The 25,086-nt window shown below is 32.0% G+C and overlaps 1 protein-coding gene across 1 annotated transcript in view; it reads left to right on the forward strand.

Annotated features, from left to right (window-relative positions):
• Positions 1 to 903: 903 nt before the first annotated feature.
• Positions 904 to 25,086, forward strand: part of LOC148609651 (protocadherin Fat 1-like) — a 28,272-nt gene continuing 4,089 nt past the window's right edge. Inside the window, exons 1-15 of the mRNA XM_088541449.1 lie at positions 904 to 1,061; positions 11,944 to 12,024; positions 13,097 to 13,273; positions 13,718 to 13,793; positions 14,249 to 14,403; positions 16,489 to 16,674; positions 17,043 to 17,164; positions 17,713 to 17,881; positions 18,514 to 18,647; positions 19,264 to 19,441; positions 20,455 to 20,613; positions 20,896 to 21,036; positions 21,879 to 22,001; positions 23,500 to 23,688; positions 24,715 to 24,911. Coding sequence (XP_088397575.1) covers positions 989 to 1,061; positions 11,944 to 12,024; positions 13,097 to 13,273; positions 13,718 to 13,793; positions 14,249 to 14,403; positions 16,489 to 16,674; positions 17,043 to 17,164; positions 17,713 to 17,881; positions 18,514 to 18,647; positions 19,264 to 19,441; positions 20,455 to 20,613; positions 20,896 to 21,036; positions 21,879 to 22,001; positions 23,500 to 23,688; positions 24,715 to 24,911 — 2,160 coding nt within the window. The 5' untranslated portion in view covers positions 904 to 988. The remainder of the gene's footprint in view (positions 1,062 to 11,943; positions 12,025 to 13,096; positions 13,274 to 13,717; positions 13,794 to 14,248; positions 14,404 to 16,488; positions 16,675 to 17,042; positions 17,165 to 17,712; positions 17,882 to 18,513; positions 18,648 to 19,263; positions 19,442 to 20,454; positions 20,614 to 20,895; positions 21,037 to 21,878; positions 22,002 to 23,499; positions 23,689 to 24,714; positions 24,912 to 25,086) is intronic.

Consider the following 25,086-nt stretch of genomic DNA (forward strand, 5'->3'; position numbering starts at 1 on the left):
TGAATTATATTGTTCTAGATTGTTTGTACTTTACTTTGTGAACGGTATCATAGCCGTAACGGAGAACACAAAACCAATCATGTTAGTGACACCTAAAATACTCGATAAAATGTAATATGCAAGGCTTTAAAGATGTTGTCAGTTGGTTGACAGTACGTAGAATGCTTTAATATTTATTATGCAATGCCAATTTGGCCCGACAATTCATTTAGTACGCCAGCGAACCTACCTCTTTCAAACTGTTTGTAACTAATTAGATTTCACCACCATCTTTTTAATAAGTCAGAAAGAATTTAATTCATCAATGATATGCAAGTCAACAATACGGTCAAATAGTCTTTTTCTTAGTAAACATATTTGTGACTTGTCTATTTTCGTGTTAGTTTCAATGTTCGCCCTGGATGAACCCTTTATCAATATTCATCAAATAAGTTTCAATATTCAAACAAAAAACATACCCTGTAATTATTAAAACAACTGAATGCTTTCATTTCAAAGCGCAATAAACTATCCTTCATAAACTTGTCGTAAAAGTCAAAATTGAATATTTGTCTTGATATAAAACTATCTTTGACTGCTCCTTCCTATTTGTCTCTGAAGTTGTAATATCATATTATTACAAACTTCGTCCTAAATAACTGGCTATCATTTAAACGTCCGCATAGAATTTCCAAGTTGACACATACCCATAGTACGTAATATTTAGGTTAGTGCTATTGTGTCCTCGTTATTGCATGAGATAATTTATTTAATGTATATTTATTGGGAAAAAATATTGAATCTTGACAATGATGAAAGAAGAAAAAACGAGTCATTCTATCAACATAGGTCAATAGTGTTTCCTTCACAAATCATATAGTTCAATATTTGATTGTAAATCTAACATTTGTAATTCTCATTTTTGCAAGTGTGTTGTTGCGTAAAGTTTGTACAAAGACTAACGGAGTCTTAGATCTAGATCTGTTCTAACTTCTGTAGTTAGTTAACGATGGAACATGAAAATGTGCACAAATTTTTCATAGTTGTTGTTTTTTTGTTTATTTTTTCTAAAGTTGTCCGAGGTAAGTGTCATTTATTTTAAAATGATTTTTTTTTGCATTATAAAAATATTCTCATCACATTTGACCCACCTTTAATTTTTTATTAACCAAATGTTAAGTTCCTAAATCAAAAGTAAAACCGTTCGTAAAAACGTGCTATGGTCGAATGCCAAAAAAATTCTTATTTTCAAAATTTCGATGCAACTTTTAAAACTCGAAACAGGTATAATTTCAATCTCGAAAAAGAAAATTTATACTTCTATAATTTATTTAATTTTTTTGGTCAGAATTTTTATTGAAAAGTTATTACTTAATTTGTATGAAATAACATCTATAATTCAGAACGAAATAATCAAGCCATAACATCATAAAAATGATACGTGATTGACTCACGGATTTTATCGAATCTAAATGTAAACAAACTATTAGCATTCTTTGTTTGAATGGAAAATAATAAAATACAAAAAATGTTTACATGATGTTTTCGACTGGGAGTTAAAAAAAGAGAAATGTTTAATTTTGATAAGTGATACATATAATATATTATATAATCTTTTTCATTAAAGGTTCATGTTTATGGATTTTTATTTTTTTTACCAATATATTTGTTATAACCAACTGTGAGAATTGAAGCAGCATGAATTCAAAACAGTTTATGTAAGAAGCGTTATTTGTCTAAAATAGGGTTATGAAGGCAAAAATTGTTATAATGCAAATTAACGCAGACCTTTCTAACAAAAACGCGATACTATTGGGTATAAACGCGATCAGTCGATGGCGTAATATAATAATGTTGTGTTTGTATTTGGTAGAGAGGGCGATAGATGCTTTGAAACAAAATGTTTCAATAAGCAGCATCAGAGGCCACATTGTACATTTGTAACTTTATAGTAATTACAATGAGGCTACTAGATAAATTACACCCGTTACACATATTTAGACCGAATATAGATGTCGCTTTGAAAATAAACAAAAAGTATATATAGAATATTTTGCGTTAATTCACGAACTCATTGCGTCATAACTCGTAAATTTCGTATTGATTCACGATTTTAACGCGTTTTAATGCCTGTATATTCGGGGGTTTTCTTTGCCAACGATAATTTCTAATTCGGAATAATAATAGCTTTTGGTGAATTGTATACCTTCGAAAGCCATTGTTGTTTAAAATGGCCTGTAAGTGCAAGTCTGAACTACATAACTTTTGATCGTTCCACACTCGGGATTTACCACATTCTCACATATTTAAGACAAGTGATATTTTCATATTTCTTATGTGACAGGTTGTATAAAATAACAGGTCTGGAAATTTCCCTTTTTCCAGTACCAATTTTTGTCTAATATTTGATAGCCCTAAGTTATATACAAATTTCAAGTATCTTCCCAGTTCACCATAAACCATGAAATATCGTGTAGATTTGTTATCTTCATCAAATGTTTGAAAAAAAAAAACTTCTCTCCACACTTCACATCTATAAAGAAACGTAAGTTATTAAATAAATCTAGCGAACATTCCAGTGAAAAGTTTGTAGTTTTCCTTAATACAAATAACTTATGCCACCCTAAAAGAATAAACAAATCAAAAGACGTCATGCTGAATTAAAGTAAATTATACAAAGCATTAAAGTTAGTATATATTGATAAAAATTTTATAAAAGAAATGATAAATAATACGAAGACTCGTGTTGGATGATGCTTAACTAGACCATGGATAAACAATTGATTATCAGAGTGTCGACCGGTATAGTTTGAACAAATGACTAGGTCAAAAACGAGCTGTATTTTAACATTGCAAATTACACAGGTTGTAGGAAATGGTACTGAAAGATTAATTACTCATGGGGTTGCACAATTATTCGTGGTTTTCCATACATGTACCCAGAAATTTTAGACTCAATTATATTCCCGTTTTACAAAGGGTTTGTTATATTAATCCATATGATCGCGAGATGATTAAGAAACAAAATAACGGGAACTCCATTTTACCTTTGTTTTAGTGTAAACAATATTTATTCATGAAAACATACAAAATATACTATTAATTTACATAAATTAACAATTAGGATTCAGAAACAAACTCAAAGCTTTTATAAATCTGTTAAGATAAACATACAAAAATTAAACCCAAGTATGACAGCATGCTCAGATTGTTTCGTAGAACAAATATATAGTATTAAATGTCATAATTTATAATTATTATGATTTAACAATAAGTAGTAAAGTGTAAATAATATAAGATATTTAAAGTTGGATGATGAAATGCAGGATATACTTGCAGATTATTAGGATGTGAAACGTTTTGTCTAATTATGAAATTTTGTACCTACAGAAATATATCACTATTTTGTTTGTCGGTTAATTCATTTGGACCGTATAATAGGAGCTTTTCGTCAACAGTAGCAGATAATGGTGTTAAAAGATCCAGCAAATCTCTTCGTTGATTTCTGTATAAGGGACAAGTTAGTAAGAAATGACTATTAGTTTCAGACGAACCGCAGCGACAGTTGGGTGAATCAGTTAAATTCCTTACAAATAAATCGGAATTTACAGAACTTGAGTTCATGCGCATGCGTGTGTGTAACATTTGACCGAGACGACACCCGATGAAGAAATAGACTGGGACTTTGTTGTTGAGATCTTGAAGTTTCCTTTTAAAAAGCGAAATTGAATTACATGTCCTTATCTCAGGTTGAAGCGAATTCCAGAGTTTGACAGATGAAGGTAGGAAACAGCCCGCATAAAGAATGGTTCTAGTGTTTATATTTAATAAATAGTCCGTATGTCGAGTATTATGCTCGTGTCTACTACCGACACAGTTGGGCACTAAATTTACAAGATATTGTGAGGCTGTATTGTTGACCATTTTATGAAAATATAATAATTTGTGTCTCTTACGTATGTCTGTCAGTTTTTCCCATCTAGTTTCGTCATAGAGTTTTAGAGTGCTAGTTAATTTTGTTTCACCTGTTACAATACGAGCAGCGTCTAATTGTACATTTTCAATTTTATCAATAATAGTTTGGTTTTGATTATCCCAGGTTACATCTGCATATTCCAATATCGGACGTATAAAAGACAAGTATAATTTTTCAAGACTAAATCTATCTAAAACTGATTTTAATTTTCTGAGAATGTTGATTCTTTTGTACGATTTGTCAATTATGTAATTGCAATGGTCAATCCATTTACCATTACTCGATAAATAAACACTTAGGTGCTTGTTATTTTCAACAGATGCAATTTCGTGACCGTTCATTTCTAGTGAAGGGTGAATAGGTTTATTTACTTTACGAGACAAAATCATTGTTTCAGTTTTTTTTGTGGATTGAATTTCACTAGCCAATCTTGAGACCATTTATAAATTTTTGAGATATCACAATTTAAAGTTTCAGCCGCGCTGATAGGATTATCAACAATAACATGTAGGCTTGTGTCATCAGCAAATAGTTTGATTGCTGCTAGAATTTCGTCAACAATGTCGTTTATAAATATTAGGAACAACAAGGGTCCAAGAATAGACCCTTGTGGTACTCCAGCATTTATAAACAACCAATGCGAATGTGATCCATTTAAAACTACCCTTTGAGCCCTACCCGATAAATAGTTACGAAACCATTCTAATAGACTACCCGATATCCCTGATTTTGTAAGCTTGAATAATAGACCCTTGTGCCAAACTCTGTCGAAGGCTTTACTTATATCACAAAAGACAACTCTTATTTCTTTCCCGGCGTTAAGAGCTTTTCCGAAGTAAATAGATATGTTTATTAATTGGTTCACAGCAGAATCCCCTTTAATAAATCCAGACTGATGTCCGGATAGGAGTTGGTTTTGTCTTAAATAATTATAAACGTGTTTGTATACACAGAGTTCAATACATTTCGACATAATACACAAAATGGAAATTGGTCTGTAGTTTTTTACGTCATTGGGTTTACTAGTTTTAAAAAAACAGGAGTGACATGCACTTTCTTCCACTGAGATGGAAAGATAGATTTTTGTAAAGATTTATTGAACAGTTTGCAGAGAGGTTTGCTAAGTATGTGTGAGGCTTCCTTCAATAATCTAGGATTAATTGAATCGGGACCAGATGCTTTTGTACAGTTTAAAATACTAAGTACGTCTTCTATTTCAGTTTCATTTAGAGATAGTTGTGAAAGTGTATCTTGTACATGGACCTGAGTATTGGGCAAATTCGCGTTGGTTTCATCAAAGTTAGACTGTGCTGAGAAAAACAAATTAAATTCGTTAGCCTTATCAGTGTCATTAAAAACAAGGTGATATCCTGTTAACAAAGGAGGAATACCGTTATCTTGTTTTTTTTTCAAACCACTAAAACTTTTAATAATTTTCCACCAGTTACTACTACACGAGTTAGAAATTTTGTTAATAAGAGACTGTTTATATTCTTCTTTGGACGTTTTAACCAGTTGAGTAACTTTGATTCTAATTTTCCTATTTTTTTCCCAATCTGAAGCATTATTATTTCTTTTTGCATGTCTATGAATACGATTTTTTTCCTGACCGATATCTTAACTTCATTTGACAACCAGGGTGGTTGAGAATTACGTTTAGTTGCAACTTTATTTAGGTATATTTTTATCTGCAGCATCTAGTATAGCTGATGCACGATTTTCAGTGATTTGATCTATATTTTCATTATTTGTAATCAAGTCCCAGTTGACATCCCGGAGATCATTTCTATAAGAATCATAATCTGCACGACCGTATAGCCATATTTTACGTTTAAATGTTCTACAATTATTTTTTGGTAGATTTAGAAATGCCATAATAGGATAATGAAAACGATTTTGTTCCGTTAGAGAAGGACCGACTCCGCTATACGCAACTGCGTTCGTTTTGTTTGTCATTATTAAGTCTAGAATGGAGGAAGAGTTTTCGGTAAAATGTGTTGGTTCATCAATTAGTTGATTTAATGAGAACTGAGCCAAAAGTTGCTTAATTTTTTAGTTATGACTACAGTTTAACTGGTTTCCATTGAAATCACTTGTGATGACGATATAATTATTATTCGTATTTAAGGCCTAATCAATGCTATATTCGAGTTTTGACCAAGTCTCTTGTTAACTATTTGGGGGTATGTAAAATGTTCCAAATAGAATCTTCTTATCATTCAGATGAAGTTCAATCCATCATCCTTATAATCCGGCAATTTCTAGATCACTTCTACGGCGCGCGTTAATATTATTTTTAACATATACAATAACACCTCCACCTGCCTTAGCAGGTCCTCGATCGAACCGGAATGGGCTGTGATAATTATTAATTTTAACAGAATCATCTGATTGGTTACTATTTAACCAGGACTCAGTGAACGCTAGAATATCGAAATCACTATATTTTGCCTCAATAATATCAAATTTTTGATAAATTCTTGTTACCGAGTTGCTCATTTGCTTTTGTTACTTTGTATGTATGATTTTAGTTACTTTATGTTCTTTGTTGTGTATGTCTGTTTTCCATGTCGGGTCTTTGTCCCTGGATTACATTCTTTTGATTACCGCTATAACCTTGGTTCCCTTGATTACTCTTTGCACGTTAAGATGTACGAACGAGAGAGATGATCGAAATAATTCGTTAAAATTAGAGACATCGTCAGAATTTACCGAGCTTACACTGAATATGGTGTCATTTAAAGGTCCGGAGTTAGGTTCAATTCCAGACGATATAAGAAGAATGAGAACGACGATTAACATAAAAAATAAGGATAGTTTAGGCCTATCCTTATCTGGGGACTTATTAGTAATAGGCACTGAAGATGGATTGAGAAATTCAGTAAAGTTTTGTATGTTAGTTAACACGAAGTTGATCAAGACGCTAAAAGTAACGGCACGTTTTTTATCTTTAGAAAGTACTATTAAGTTGATACAAAAGACTACAATGAATGTTTTTTCGTAGAAAACGTGACAATAAAACGACCCACTCTTACTCGGTATTGATCAATACGCTACCCATTCAATCTAAGTCACACCGGGTGAGTAGAACGGAATGGAGTAAGAGCATTCCATTATTTTTGTTGTTATTTTTGTAGTTTGAGATTTCCGTTCGAATTCAAAAGAAAAAAAGTATCCATCAAGATGTGTTGTGCTCTAAAATCAGTATATGTACAGATGTCTTCCACTTTCCTAAAGAGATATACACATGTAATTTGTTTATTGTATATGTAAGAGGGGCTGGACCCTGGATTTTTTAAAGGGAGGCGTAATTACGAGAATCAGTATAAAGGAGACCATGGCCAGATTATGATATGTTTAGGAGTAATCAAGGGAACCATATGGCAAGCCAAAATGTACAAAAATGCTTATTTATCCACAATTCATTTATTAATATGTATAATTCAATTATAAATAATAATAAATCACTTATTAATCTATATAATTATGGCAATTATAAATATTAATGATTCAATTATAGATATTTACAATTCAACTAAAAATAATATGGGGTAGGCATTGCCTAAATTAGGGAGCACTGTGATCTTTACCATACATGTACCATTAACAGAGCACGCTCAGCTTCAATGAAATGCATCATGGGTATTCTCGCTGTTAATCTCACCATACACTATATTTATTAACATATTATATAAGATTATTTTACCACAGGCTGGCCACTTATGTCACTTTCTATTAACTGGGGCGAAAGCAATGATAAAGGTTTCTGTGAATTATTTCGATTCTGATAGGACTGGTTACTTCAAAGATTTGATTAGACGCAGCCTATGTGTTGCACACAATGGTGACCGTTTGGAAGCAAAATTATGTTATAACGTCAAAAAATAAAAAAAAAACCCAATATGACGTGCATCAAAAGGTCTTTAGTCCACAGCTATGGTAAAGGGTTGATAAACATATGGCTAACAATTTCTGACATCATAGATAAGATTTATCAAATTTTACGGACGTCACAACAGAATTTGCTCCATTATAATCGCCATTTCGTGAAACACATAGGCTGGGTCTCATAAAAAACATGGAGAAACTAGTCATATAAGAATCGAAATGAGTCGCTGAGACTCAATTTTAACATTCATTTGTTTTACCACAGACTGGCCATTTAAGTCGTTATTTTATCCCGTAAAATTGCTTTGGGGTAAATTGAAGCAAAGTAAATGGCCATTCCGTGGTACAAATCGGAGTCTTCCTGGGATTATTTCTGAAATAAAGTATTGAAAAACCTCATCAAAGGTCTAGTCCAGTCAGTAGTAAAAACTAAGATAAGAACCCTGAAATGATTGTGACGAGTTGATAAAGACACCAAATGAGACAGGTCTTTGACTTTAACCCTGATGTTGGAATATGTCATACGTATTTTTCTTTTGACTACTGTCTAGATTTGCGGTAATTTTGTTATTACCCTTCATCGCTATGATAACTCAAGATTAAGATTTTTCTTTTTAGAAAAAAACCTGAATTTTCTGCAAAAATTGCAATAGTGAATGCTAGTAATGCAATAACTTCAGTCTACATTTACAAGTACAAGTATACATATAAGAAATGACTGTTATATTTTATCGGTCCACGAAGAAATAACCTCAAGTATATATAATATATAAATATATATATAAACGTCTAAATATGTTTAAAATCACCAGAAGATGGTAAAATTTAAATTGAATATTTCGGATAACAGATATCCTTCCTCAGCATAAAACTCATAAAACTATATGAGCATAAAACTCACAAAACTTAACGAGCATAAAACTCACAAAGTTCAAGATCAAAACAGATTCAGAAGCTGAATAGCGTGCGCTGTGGGTGATTGTACCTTTATCAAAGGCTTACATAAGCAACTGATGAGGAGTCTGAATGAAAATAACAAAGAGGGTCTTTTTATCAAAGTTACAATTAACTGTGGAAGACAATTTAAAAAAATAAAAAGTTCAAATATAGTAGTACGGCGTATTGATGTATAGCAAGTAGTGCTGTACCAGCCTTAGATCCAAGACCTAAAAATGAATTATTTTTTCTCGTTAATTCCATCTGGAGAAGTTGTTTGCAATTTCTTCATCCAAAAGCTTTCCCGAGATACTCCTTTTAAAAGTTACTGCACTGGAAAGGAATTTGCCATTTTTTGCGACGTAACTTGCAAAACCGAAAACACCATATACCTTCTCCAGTGCCGATGTGGTTTTTTACACTGGGAACATTCGGTATATATTATTGCATGTTCATTGATATTTTCTGCTGTATATAATATATATATAGGTCTTGGATCTAAGGCTGGTACAGCACTACTTGCTATACACCAATACGCCGTACTACTATATTTGAACTTTTTATTTTTTTAAATTGTCTTCCACAGTTAATTGTAACTTTGATAAAAAGACCCTCTTTGTTTTTTTCATTCAGGCTCCTCATCAGTTGCTTATGTGAGCCTTTGATAAAGGTACAATCACCCACAGCGCACGCTATTCAGCTTCTGAATCTGTTATAATCTTGAACTTTGTGAGTTTTATGCTCGTTAAGTTTTGTGAGTTTTATGCTCATACTATTATTTAGACGATTTTATATATATATATAATAGGTAAGAGTGAAGAACAAAAATATGATCACGCGAGTGCCGAAGAACGCCTAGACTTTACGAGTTTGCGGAGCTTGTCCCGCGCACGAGTTTAATCTTACTGCGTTCTTGTCAAGAGTGATCATATGTTGGTTATTCACGATAACCAATTGATTATCCTATTTATTATATAGATATCCTCCATTATCCGTTGCTATTTTCAACATGAATTAAAAAATTGTAAACGGCGGATTGATACTCGTGTTGTGACGTTTGGCGGGAGAAAGTGCGAGGGTGAAATTACAGAATTTATTTAACAGTGTAAAATATCGAACATTTTTACACTGGAAACACTTCATAAATCACTGATATCTATAGTAAAACAACCATTCCCTATAATTTAATCTAGATATCAAAACTTAAGGAGTAAATCATCAAAAAAGGCTGAAGATGTCACAGTCATATTACAAAATGAGGTCTATGTGATGAATGACAATTTGTTTAGTGCGTTACTTCTGAAATCAAATCATATACATTTAAATTGTGATAGTATCTACGTACATTGTAGTGCTGACTATATCTACGACTCAAAATAACCATTTCCTTAAATATTTCAGCAAATGAGTTAATTATAATATGTTGAATCAAATAGTAAGCAAATATTTGAATAAATAAAATAAATGCACGAGTTTGTAGATTTATTAATTTATTTTCTATGACACAACATATAATGAAAGATCATTTTTGTTCAAAACAAATTGCATAAAAGTGTGTGCATCAAACTGATCTATTGTTAACAAGCGTAAATAACTGCTGTAAAATGGATGAAATGTTTAAAAGATTAACAAAGAAGACTAAAACGTGTCGGATATGAATAAAGCAAATATACTAGTTTATGACTTGATTTCTATCAAATCAGTGTGGACAGTTCCTGTCATCAGACATTTAACTATGACGTCAAAGAGAACGTCACAAAATGATTGTTTACAAATGGGAGGAGCCAATCACTATAGAAATAATCTTTTTAAGCATTTATACATTTAATTTATCATCGACTATACCAGAGTATTTGCCATATGGTGCCCGGACTTTGTATAATATGTATGACAGCATTATTTGGGCATTTAGTCTTTTTTTTTTTAGAATTTACCGACGTTTGACTACCTGCCAAAATTGTGTATGGTTTGGAAAATTAATAAACACGATGAGCAGATGTAAATATTCTAAAAAATAATAATGATTAAAATTAATAAGTGTAGGTAAAAATTGTTGTTTGAATGGCTGCATATCTGAAGTATTTGTTAGTTTCGATCAAAGTTATTATTTCCATGTATTTAGAAATTTAGTCAGGATATAGATTAGTAGGACTTTGTATGAATTGAATTGATTCAGCAAATTTTTTCGTTAAAATGAATCAATAATAATCTCGAATTTCCACTTATTAAGGAACATTTAATGTAATTATGGATGCAAAATGGCAATTGTTGTTTCAAAACACCTTTATAAGAAATATGAATCTTAGAAAGTTAGAATTTAATTGACTCAAACACCGAATAATTCGAAAATCTGACAGCACCACACACGCTTTAAAGTCCCGTTATATCCATTAAATGTATTTGAACCTTCATAAACGAATACCCGTAGAAACAGACACATTTTAGAGTCCAAAAGGAGTTCGGTTCAGACGGGTTTAATTGTACTAGAAATTGCTATTGAAGAACTGTACCCATGTTATGCTGAGTCTCAGTATTTTAGATATCACTTTTCAAGTGTTGATTTTAAATGCTTGATAATGAATATTTTGTTACAAATGCTATTTCAACTTCATTAGTGTACCAATAATCTATAGTGAGTGTGTGTGTGTGTGTGTGTTTGTTTTTGCCAAAGAGTGCTACTTCACAAATCAACAAAAATAAAATTTTCGAGAAAATATTATTAACCGGTATCTATTCTTCAGTATATATATGATGCAGGTGTAACCTGTCAGAGGACAAAGTTTACTGTATTTATGCCTTTTCCACTTTTACATTAACAGGGGTTTATTTTTCATCGTAATTTGACAAAATTTAAAGATTTGAGCTATGACTTCAAAAAATTGTATAATATACGAAACTAATTAGATCCTTTCTCTCTTGAACTTCCTGTCAGACTGAAATTGGGCTTTTTCATGGTCACAGGTTAAATTTGTATTGATTAGTGTTATAAGGGCTTTATCCTCTATAAACGTCTAAAATGCCAAATTCTGAACAGTTTTCTAAGGATCGATCGCTATGTATTCAAGAGACAAGATTTTGCGTCACTTTTTATATATTCGGCTGAGATAATGGCTGCTCGGATATCTAGAGATATATGCATCTAATATAATGTTATGCGTTTATAGGACAAGCTTGTACAAAAGATACAACCGTAGGGGAAAAGGATACAGAAGATGAAACTGATAATGATTTAAGCGGAAGCGGAAGTAAGTTAATTTTAGTTTCTATTCTTACTCAATAAAATTCCCTAATGCGTTGCAATTAACCTGGTTGACGTTAGTTGTGACTCTTCTAAACATTAGCTTCCAGCTCATTCTTGTATTAAGGGAAATAATGTATTTGTAATGTTTTATTATACATATTCTTACTATAAACACGATCTTTGGTTATATACGTTTATATATTGTTTCCTATTTCTTTTAGCAACTGTTAACACTGCATTCATGAGTTTTTGTTTACATTAGTAGAAAAAAAAAACATAGTCGTCTTTGGAAATAGTTGGAGGTTCTAACGAATAACATATTGAATGTCAATACTTGATATACAATATATATATTATATACAGCAGAAAATATCAATGAACATGCAATAATATATACCGAATGTTCCCAGTGTAAAAAATCGATATTTGACACTGTTTTATGAATTCTGTAATTTCACTCTCAAACTATATATATATATATATATATATATATATATATATATATATATATATATATATATATATAGAGCCTAGCTGGCCGAGTGGTCTAGGGTGCTGGACTTTGGGCAGGCGGTGTTGCCATAGATGCCACAGCGGTCCGAGTTCGAGTCCCGCGGAGCGAACGACCAAAAATTTGCATCGCAAATTTGACAGTTCTAACATCGTTGGGAATTTTTCAGACATATATATATATATATAATCAAGTTTTAGCTACATCCCAACTCTAGAATCGATGTAAGATTGCAAATTTGCGTGTTACTATTTTGCATCACAAATTTGTTCGGGAGTCCTCAGCGGGATTTCAACACCTTCCCTTCTCTGACATATATGAAAACACTGCTTGCACTAAAACCAACGTTCTAGACCTCTCTGTCAACTAGGCAATAGCTGTCGTTACCCAAGTAATACTTCCTCATAAGTAAATCAAAAGCGTGAACTTTAGCACATGATGTAACTGAATAGGACAACTTCTGATAGTACCCGGTAAGACGAACAAATATATGTATATCATTTTTTAGTGTAGTTTTCTTGTTTTCAGGACTGTAAATTTAATTTTTTGTTTGATTTTTTTTAAGTCAATGCCGTGTTGATGGTGCACAACGATTTTAAATTTGATTGTTGTGGATATATCGAAAGATGGGAAATATATGCCAGAAGCGGAGTTACAGTTCCAATAGATGTCACAACACAGGTCTGGGAAGATAATGGTTCTTTGTGGGATTTAGTAGGAGAAAATATTATCACTGCCACAGGTAAATTATTCTTCTTATTGCTTTGATGCAATTCTTTGTAACAAAAGTTATCTCTCAAAACCGGGTATAAAGACATGATCAGAACCTTTTTCAAATAACCCCGAGTGAATTTGACGGACCACGAAAAAAATAGAAACCCATTATATTTAAATATATTTATATTCAAATATGGAATAACAATAACACGAGTCAGATTATTCTATATCTTTATAAAAATGCAGTTTACAATCAAATTCTCTCATGACGTTATAAAATAAATTGCCGTTCTGTTCTAGTCTGTAAAATTGATGGGTTGTCCGGAAAACGATTCCGTATAATATACTCTAAAATGCAATAAAAAGTCGTTAACAATAAAGATAAATAGTTAAAGATAACCATAAATCATAGAAGTGATCTTACTGATTATTCTGAGTGCGAGTATTAGTAGTTCATATGTACTTACAGAATCTGATAAGGAAAACCAACAAACTATAACAAATGGGAACAGAATTCGTGTTGCCAAAGACCAGTACATCGGATTGTAAGGATTTTACTCTCTAGTTTGCAAATAACATTCAGGTTTAGATAGTCCTATTGCATACATTAATATTTATTTATATATAAACATGCGTATTTATTCTAATTGAAAGAGCAATTACCAAAGAAATGATGTTTTCGCCTTTATATAAATATGGTTCCGTCTTATAAGTTAAACAAAAAGCTAGTTATTTTATAGTGAACGTCTAGAGCAAAACAGAAGAAAAGTGATATAGGTTCATCTATCTATTTCATGATCCAAATACAGCTCTTGTCTGACGAACCCTTTTAGGAGTAAACAAGTTATTAAGAATCAATCGATGCGACTATTCTCACATGTTGCGTTCAAAATATCTATTGCTTTTGTTTAAATCTCCAAAATCAAATGCACATATGTTGTTTGCCTTTATATGGTTGATGAAATGTGATCCATATATATTTTATGTATATATATGTTAGTTACGAGCATGCAGGGTCAGTAATAACATACGGTGATGGGCAGACGTTCAAGGAAACAACGTTTGGTACCCCACAGACTTCTTTCGATTGGGACTCGATCCCTAATTCAGGATGGGCAGGTCGAGACTTTGCCATTCATGCTAGAGTTGTACAAAGTAAGTGACTCTAAACAATAACATTCAACACTCGTGATATTTATATCAAGTTTCCTTCCGTTGATCGACTCAGGATTTTGTCCCATATACTTCATGGTTTTTCAGCATTATGCATTTGCCCTTTAAAGATAGAATTGTAAGAATTATGACAAGAGATTAATTTTATCTTATGTCAAAATACTGTTGCAGCATCATTGTTACCTGTTGAGTCGCAAAAGGAGTAATGAAAGGATCCACGATTTTAGCGGAAATCAAACAGAATTTAATCCAGGGACAAAGACCAGCCACGGAAAAAAGACAGACATCAAAGAACATAAAATAACCAAAATAATACATGCAAAGTAACAAGAAATAATGAGCAACTCGGCCTCTCTTAGAAATTGGGAGCATGAACCAGGCGCACATGTAGGGTAGGCATCCATTGCATTTCTAGAAACACCGACCAGGTTGCTCCTAAAATGTCAACTCCAGAGTAGTCGAAAGAGAAAAGGAAAACTATGGCACGTTGAACCAATAACCAAGTAACCATGCCATCCCAGAAAGCAATTACGCATCCCAATTGACAAACATTAAAATGTTTTGCTGTTGAAACATATGATAACTTTATTATGGATTTGTGTATTTGCATGAAAATTTACACCTACAACCTATTTGAATCGTATATCCTCGAGAATTATTCTTGAACATTTTAAGTCAACACAGTGTGAAAAGATAACTATCATGGCCACACTATTTGCTTTAATTACAGCGAAGGATTATCAATACGTTAAAATGATTCGAAATTATAATATTTTACCGTCGACTGATTATTCTGAAAAGAATACATTTAATTTGGGTCCGTCACCTTTTTATAAATAATAACGTCCCCAATCATAAACTCTATGCATTAGGAATTTAAACGATTAAAATATTAAACATAAATATTGAAAATAAATCATTTTATCCTTTTTTTATATATCTTTTCTTAAATTTTACCACATGAATGAATTGATTATAAGGTCATGAAATATTATTAACATTAGATCTAATTGAGTACACTTAAAAGTAATTACATATGATTACATTACAAAATGAAAAGTAATTAGTCAATTTAAGTTATCTTTTATCATCAAAGGGTTATTGTTTACAATTTACTTGTTTTAATCAGAATTTACAATCAGAAGCTGGTAATCAAACTTTATACTATCTATAAGTTGGTACCAGCACTACAAGGAGTCCAAGTCATTTTTTTTCTTCATTTCTTAGTTATGAATTTAGATACCTATCTTGAAAGTGCAATGACTGCAGTTCTAAATAAAATTGTCTGTAAATAACAAATTTCGGTATATGACACTAACTTTTATACACACCAATTCATACAATATAATTATTAGAGGAGACGGAAAAACCAGGGGACGGATCAACTGGGGACTGATAAAATTGGGGACGGAAAGATATGGGGACAGATCAACCTGCTACTTTCAAAACCCTGTTTGACAAAAAATAACTTTAATAACTTTTACCACTAACCCATGATCTTATTTAATTCAGCAGATTTCTACTACATTTTCTCCGATTACTTTTCTGGCGTTCTATTGTTGTTTACGTTGGATGTCCACACAAAAACACAATATTACACACGGAAAATTGTAACTTGATTATCATATGTTAAGAAAAATACCTTGATTAAGCTTATCATATGTTTTTAAATACTTAAGCCATCTAGAAAACATCAAAACGTATGTGTAGGGAAACATTTTAAATTAATGACGGTGAAATGTAGATAAAGAATCATAGATACATGTACTTATCTGTTTCCATTTGACTCCATATATATATATACATGTAAGTTTTTATTTGCATGATTTTTAAAATGTATGTGCTTATGTTACATTTTTTTCTTGGTAGAATCCCAAAATATTGGCGATAAATACCTAGGCGTAAGAGTTTGTTTTAGAAAGTCCATAATCAAAAGACGTTTTCAAAACGCTAAAACAGGGAAAAAAGAAGCGTATACAATTAGAAAGTTCAAATTTGCATGTTTTTCATAAAGAATTGATTTCAAACTGATTTCATGAATATCGACTCATGTTATACATTTCAAAGGTGTAGCACCAATATTTACCAATCTAGATGACACAGTCACAATACAGAGTACCGCTTCAGCAGGGACAGTACTATTTACATTGATTTTTAGTGATGCTGACATTGAAGATGCAGGGTTGTTGACTGTGACACAGACCGGAACTACTGGGTCTGCAGCAACATTTTTTCAATATAACACGCTTACATGTATGTTATTATAAATGTTATATTTTATTTGGTCTGTTATTATTGAACTGAAATTAATCGATAGAATTATGTGTGAACCTTAAGTTCAATGTACAGTAAACCTGCTATGAAGTCAGGAAAACTTTGGATTTTTTTAAACTTGAGATAATCTTAAAAAACCTATTTCAATGAAAATAAATATGCATATACATGCTATGATATAAATATACCCTTTCTTGCTTTTTTTATCAGGCTTGGTCGGATCTTTCCCGAGGTAAAGGCTATAAATTTCCAAAAAAACTTCGAACATATTTCAACTACATTTCTACATATCTTGCGGATTTACCAACTTAGCCTGCTCATAAAATTTAAAATTTGTTTTATTAAAGATGAAATAAGTATTCAAGCCGGTGCATCTCTGACACCAGGGGATCATACAATGACATTTACTGTAACAGACGTGTGTGGTGTCTCCTCTACTGGAACCTTGACTGTTCGCATTTCAAACGAGGTAATCTGAAATTTCAGAAAAAAGTACAATAGACAAACGCAACTTGAAAGACGAATTATTTAAATGAAAAAAAAAAAAAAAACAAAAAAAAAAAAAAAACAAACAAACAAACAAACAAAAACAAAACAAAAAAGCAAAAAAACAAAAACAAAAAAAAACAATGTAAATTTATGTACCTCTAAGAAACCAATTGAATTAGGATCATGACATTACATCGCAATAACTTGCTTCTGAAAAAAAAATTACTAGAAGAACTACAAAAATGATAACCCCTGCTACCTAAGTGTCCATATGGTCAAAATATAAACATGGTTGTCAAATCAGCAGTTGATATCACAGCAGTCTAAAATTGTCTGATTATATGGGATACCAATATACAGCCAAACTAAAAGTTGCTGTGACACGTCGTTGTAGGGTGAAGTATAATAAAAATGTTATGATAGGACGAAAGAGACGGTCACCATGTTCACTATATACCCCCACCCCCACACAGCGGAGGAATAATTAGTGGTTGATTTAAAATAAGACTATTTCTTGCTTCTCTCCAGCCACCGGTCATTACCAGCTTACCCGATGACACAACAATTTCTGAAGACCTTGACATTAAAACACTTTTACATTCCTTGGTAACAACTGACGTTGATGGTCACACGGTAACGTGCTCGTTGTCCTCCTCTGGAGTTCCATTTACTGTAGAGGTCATTGCTGGGAGTTCAGGTAACTCAATGATAAAAAAGTCCCGTATTTAAATATTACGCTAGGATAGATTTATGTTTAATGCATATCCTGCGATGTGCACTACTGGGGTGACACCAAAGTTTCCACTATACGTCAAGTTCCACTATAACAAATGATTCGTGGTCATTGCAGATGACGAATCAGACGAACTTGAAATAGAATGAATCATGTTGATTCATTTTGAATCCATTTACATTTTTAATTCAATTTCGATCGTTAAAGGTCTATATGTTGATTTCTTTATTGTAACGTACATAGTTAACTTTAGAATAATTCAAATTTTACAAGTATATTGTTTTTGATATTCGTGATTTTGATATTGGCTGTATGAACTAATTGCATGGCTCTTTTCATTACGACAAAAGGCATGAGTGGTCTTATAAGCATTTCCAAGGTAATACATATAACAAATCAATGACACGTAGAAATTTGAATAATGAATCCATATAAAAAATGTCAATTAAAAAGAATTATTTTTATGAAAATAAAAAACTTATTTCTTGAACGCATGCTATTTGTTTCGAACTGTGCTTACTTGAAACCACTTTGTATAAATGATCCAATAATAAGTTAAGAAATATGTTAAAGTATATCTTTAACTATGCCTACAGATTTTGGTATTTACTTTGATGCATCTTCGACCATGGATTATTACACACAGAATGCCTACGTTCTAACTGTGACGTGTACAGATGGGGTTGATTCGGTTACAGGGGAATTCACTGTCAATTTAATCCTAAACCAAGTAAGTTGCATTTGTGTCCCGAATAGTTTTACATTTTAAATTTGAAAAAAAAATGAAGTAAAATTATTATTTTAAAAACGTGAATGATGAAAAACCTCTTAATAGTACTACCAATTTACATTCTCATTGCTCATATATATTGACCTGGAACATGTGTGAAACATATAATTCGTTCGTGAACATGCTATCGAAAAAGACAAATAAAACATACATCATTTTTCTTGTATATATTTTTGGACAAAAATCCATCTTGAACATGAACATAAGAGGAATGCGGCTTTTTTAATTGGCTTTTAATACATGTTAATTAGTGATTGCAATGATCCTAATTTTTTTAAATAATCGTCCCAGGTCTTAGATGTACTGTATTAGCTTAGAGTTTTAGCTATCCTTTCGATGATAGTTTAAATCTATGGAAAAAAAACAAAAAACAAAACAAACAAACAAATGAAGGAACAAACTACATAATGACAACAAAGCAAAACCATAATAAAACGAATGATAAATCCTAGAGTAATTCGGTGAAATATATTCTTTATCTTTAATACGTGCAAGAATAAAATATGTATTGTTCATGATAAGATATAGCAATAACAACTCCCATTACCTTTTCCAGGCTCCCAAAATAAATGGTTTGCCAATAGCTGTAGACATATCAGAGGACACAAATGTCGTCACGACACTATATACTTTAAGTGTGACAGATCCAGAAAATGTTGCAGTGGAATGTACTTTAACTTCAATTACACCGACGTCGACATTTTTCTATGAAAAACCTTCCGCAAATTTCAATGGTAAGTTTTCCGGTGTGTCATTTCAACAACACATGATTTAGGTAATTTTCAAATAATCACATGAAACCACATGATGATCTAACCTAGAAACCGATGAGAGGTTTATAGGTTTGTAGTTGAAACACGTGTATAGTATATAAATTTATAATATCGACATGATTTGATTTTAGTTTCAGATTACTACAAATACTGTGAAATACTTTTTTGTGGGTACACATTTTCGTGGTTTAGGGAAAATTATCCGTTCGTAGAATCTTTGATTTTTTAAATTTACAACTCTATCATGTAAACAAATTTGAAATTTCCTTTTTCGTTTGGAACCAAATTTCATGGTTTACCACAACTCACAAAATTCACGAAAATGATTACACCACATATAATAATACTTTTACAGTAATCAATTTGAAACTTTTACAAGAAATACTTTAATTGGAAGAAAAGATAAACGAAGCGTAATAAAAATTGCTGGTGCTCTAAAGTTAGCAATAATCAATTTGAGTTCCAAGAAATATGTCGGTTTTTCTGTCAGTAAATTGCCAGTATATACAGTAGTTATTTACCAATTTTTTCCTACACAACTAAAAAAGAAGGAAAACAAATCTATCTTGGCAAAATTATGTGTCGTTAAGTGTAAGTATCAGAATTTGGCAAGAAATAACTTTTTTACTTATTAAAAAATCTAGTGTTTCAAAAGTGACATCTGCACACTGTTAAAAAGAAAAAAACCGTAGACCGGTAAAATTAGGATTACAACATAATTCCATCGTGACTTTTTGTGCATTAAGTTTTCTTTATTGTAAGTTTTCAAATGTGTTTTACCTCTTTAATATAACCTATTTTTAAAGGCATTGCTTATCTTTTTAACATTTCTTACTCTTCACAAAAAACTGTAATAAAATGTATTCTTGATAATTTTACACTGTTTCTAATTTGCATGAATCCGAAATGGTTCAGATATGTTTGGGTTTATTATAGTTTAACGTGTTGTAAGCAAGTTCTATCTATATAAACAGAAATAGACATCATGCTGGCTTCCGGTGCACCTTTAGATTATGACCTGGTTCGTTTGTACAGGTTAGATATTTCCTGTACTGACGGGAGACGTTCGGATACCAATGTCTTTTTTGTAAACCTTCTTCGGAACCAACCTCCCGTATTTGTCAATTTACAAAGTAAGTTTTACACCACCTTTGTGAAAAACTCAAGAAATAATGATTGTTAATTAAGATTTTATATTAAATATACAAAGTGTTTATTTAGATTGTTATTCAGTTTTTATTTTGAATAATAAAACAGAAGAATAATTTCTACTTGTTTTGCGTACAGGATATTTTTTCGAATCGAAGTCTTAACATTCGTGATAAAATGCAGAAAACGTGCTCTTTTAACAAATGACAGTAAAACATGAATGTAAAAAGTATCAGTTTTGTTGTTGTTTTGTTTTATTTTTGTAGATGTGACGTCCGTTTCAAGTTTGGGCTCACGCATAGGTCAGATAATTTTTGACGTGGAGATAAGAGATCCAACTAATGATCAAGTTCAGTACTCCATGTCATGTGTACCTTCAACAAACTGCCCATTTGAAATATACGACTGTAAGTAACATCATGTTATCAACCAAAGTTTTTGTTGATAATTAATACACTGCAGTAAGTTAAAATTTCACCACATGACAATAACAAACTTACAGAATTTTTTCTTGAGGATGTTATCAATTGAAATCAGCTTTCTGAAATTGACCATTCTTATTCTTTCGTAAATTTAACCTAAAATTTTAAATTTAGTCACCATATTTCTAAAGCTGAAAGAGAATGTTCTCGATTTCGTGATCTAAAATATTTTCTCTGTCGTTTTACCCTTCATCAATTATGAACACACATTAGACTTTTCTGATCCTGAGCTGGAAACAGTTCGATACCAACACAGATATTTGCGTAACGCTAAGATCTGATGTTTTGCTTGACATCTTTGTATGTGGCTACAAATTTACATACTTTGATCATTAATCACAAAATTGCTTTTTCTATTTGCTATTGATACATGTTACCTAGATTGACAAATGCGCACTGCGTCGGAACGTAAAAAGAAATAAAAAAAATTAAAAATACAAAAAAAAAAAATATACAAAAAAAAAAAAAAAAACTGACTGTCCCTATAGCATGGCGAACAGGTTAATGTCCAACACATTTCAAAGAGTAATCAAGGGAACCAAGGTTATAGCGGTAATCAAAAGAATGTAATCCAGGGACAAAGACCAGACAATCAAAGCAATCAATAATTGAAGATATAAAATGCGGTAAAATATTCAAACAAATATTTTTAATAAAATTTGCAACAAAGGTAATTAGGAAAAGTTCAAAATGTTTCTCATCTTTAGAGCATTACTTTATCATGAATGTCTTGAATTATTCATATCATTCATAACTATTGATTCTAGCTGGTACCATACTCCTGACAAGATCACTGGAGGGGGACTTTGTACCAGCCTATGATTTGTATGTCTATGTTACGGATGGGAAAACGACCGTCGGTCCTCGATCGCTTACAGTCCACATTTTGGGTAAGATAATATTGTATAGTTCAGCTACATAGCATTGATGATGAAAGTGATCCTTGTTATGTAGAGGGATAAATGAAGTAAGTGTAGTCTTGCTTTAAATCGATTTGTATAAAATTTGCGTTTTCTATTTTATACCAAATTTGGCAGAATTAACCACTATAAAATTTTAGTACGGTAACAATAATAACACAAGATAACATAACATACGGAAATTTTTTGCATTTATATGATAATAAGCAATTTGTCAAGTACGAAAAATTGTCGATACTTTGAACAAGTACTTTAATTAGTAACCTCGCATCAGAATTATGAGAACCATATCAAAACGATGATACATTTCCGATAACAAACTTTCTAAAAGAATTACCAATAAAAAAAGAACTAAGAACTATGAAGGTTAATATTCCACCTGTGTCTACTACACTGTATTATAAAGGAGTAATCAAGGGAACCAAGATTATAGCGGTAATCAAAAGAATGTAATCCAGGGACAAAGACCAGACATGGAAAACAGACATACACAACAAAGAACATAGAGTAACTAAAATCATACATACAAAAAAGCAATGAGCAACTCGGACTAGGAACATGGACCAGGTGCACTGGTAGGGTAAGCGTCCTTTGCTTTTCTAGAAATACCCGCCGAGTCCGGGGTAGTCGAAAGAGGAACGGAAAACTATGACACGTTGAACAAATCAGTTTTCATGGCGCAGATGGATACACCGTAACGATCCATGAGTTCGTAATGACGGCCATAAAACTTTTGTAGTGATGACTTCGATCTTGTAGCAACATAACTCTGTTCCAGAAGCCTATTTGTTAGAATTCTAGCGCGATACAAAAAGTCTGCGTTGTCTCGGCAAGCTCTGGCATAACGTATGAGTTGTGATATGAATACTCCATACGCAGGTGCTGAAGGGATGTTGCAACAAATGAAAGGAAAGTTGACGATTTTGAATGAAAAGTCATCACGTTTGTCGTAAAGTTTGGTCAATAATTTTCCTTTACCATCGATTTCTAAGTGTAGGTCAAGATATGAGACTGACTCTACAGTGTCTGTAGTATCCTTTATCTCAAGTTCTTTTGGGGTAGATTCGATGTATCAAATCCCCAAAATTAGGATTGTTTTAAGATAATACGTCAACTATATAGCGGAAACTGAGATTAAAGGATCTAGCTCAACGATATTCTTTCTGTCGGATCAGATCATCTATGAAGTCAGCCTCATAAGAGTGAACGAATAGGTCAGGTAGTAGAGGAACACAATTTGTTCCCATTGGAATGCCGAAAGTTTGTTGACAAACGCGTCCACCATATTACAGTAACTCAAAATCAAACTCAATCATACATTAAAACAATGTGGAAGGCTACTTTTTAAAAATGTACACCATAGATCGTTCATTGTTTATTGCAAATAAAAACACCATAAAAATGGCTCACATTCCAGATATAGACTCCTTATATATATATGCCATTGTAAATGTATATTGCATTCCAGATATAAACTACGTCCCGGTGATAACAAATCTACCGTTGCCATCAGCTTTGGTGGTATCTGAAAACACAGCATCTGGCACAAGTGTATATCAGGTGTCTATTCAAGACCGTGATAAAGCAGACACGCATTTGTATTACATGACGTCAATACCGAGCACAGGAATGTTGTACTTTGAAATCGATTCCACAAGTATGAATAATGAATCAGATTGAGTAGCTTCACAAAGATTATGAAACAGAAATCCTTCAAATATATGAAACAACGGCTGACTAAATAATTGGTTTTACTGTTTATTAAGAGAGTATTTATTATGTCATTAATTACTGGCAGTTTATTAAACCCTTTCGAATCGGATTATATATTGATACGGGTGTCCACATACTCATTCCCTCCTTCCATCCGTACTTCCTTTTGTTACGTAGAAGGGTATACATGTCTTATCCATTAGTCCTCATATATCACTTAATAGAATTGAATTATCTTTCATTGAATCTTCATTTGTTGTATTTCAATATGAACCTCCTATTTTAGATTTCTATCAGAATAAATATAGAGGCATCACTTAGCTTTTGGTCATTTGTGAATTTGAGAACATGGGGATACCCATCTCTTTACTCCCCCTACACCACTGAACGGAATTGAATGAAACTTTCACGGAACCTGTTTTACATATTCCCTATGTGCATATTTTTTCATTTAAAGCAATTTGAAAGTAAAACAAATGCGTGTTAACAAATTTTATATTGCACCCGTTCAAATTGATGAGTCAAAATGCATTGACTATATATTAACAAGACTACGGTCACTTTCTGTTGAGTTATTTCAATGTTTTAAAGTTGCCAGGATGTCGCCTACCTCTAATAAAAAAAGTTTTTTTTTTATTGTTTTAAACGTTTTTCTTTGACATATTTTGTTGCAGCATATATAAATTATAATGCACTGACTTTGATGCAAAAGCCCCTTTGATATACGAGTTCGACACAGCCTGGCATTTTGTCGTGGTTCTTAGCCTCATTCGTATATCAGTTTCATGTCTAGCCAATGCGCTCTTATTGTCTATGTGGATATAGGTGACTCATTTTAGTGAGCATTGACCATAGTTTTCTAGTTTAGTGTTTTATGCATATGTTTTACTGTCAATTTAGGAATTGGCCAATATTTATTTTGAACTGCATTTGCTGTCCCTATATTTAACATTTTTTTTTATTCTTGCAGTTGGACTTGTCAAAACGTCATCAACAAATGATATCAACTATGAAGTCATATTACCTACGACATCATTCACTTTTACGGTTACGGTCACAGACACGAAAGATTCAGTAACAAATAATTTGACCATTGATATAGCAGATGTAAATGAACCGGTAATCTTTACAAAAACTTCATATATTTTAACCACCGACGAAGGACCGGTAAGTCTATCTATGGTACTTGAATTACAGTAGAAGTTGTAAATTGTCATCTATGTGTTACATTGTGACTCGTCGTGAATATGTCAACACATTTTTGATTGAAACTAACACAGTACTGGCTGTAAACGTGAACGTGGAAGTCAAAAGAATATATTTCATTAATGGTGAACAATTC

This window comes from Perna viridis, chromosome 8 (genome assembly GCF_037379345.1).
Source record: "Perna viridis isolate PV_CMFRI_1.1 ecotype Kerala chromosome 8, ASM3737934v1, whole genome shotgun sequence".
In the NCBI taxonomy this organism is placed as follows: Eukaryota; Metazoa; Mollusca; class Bivalvia; order Mytilida; family Mytilidae; genus Perna; species Perna viridis.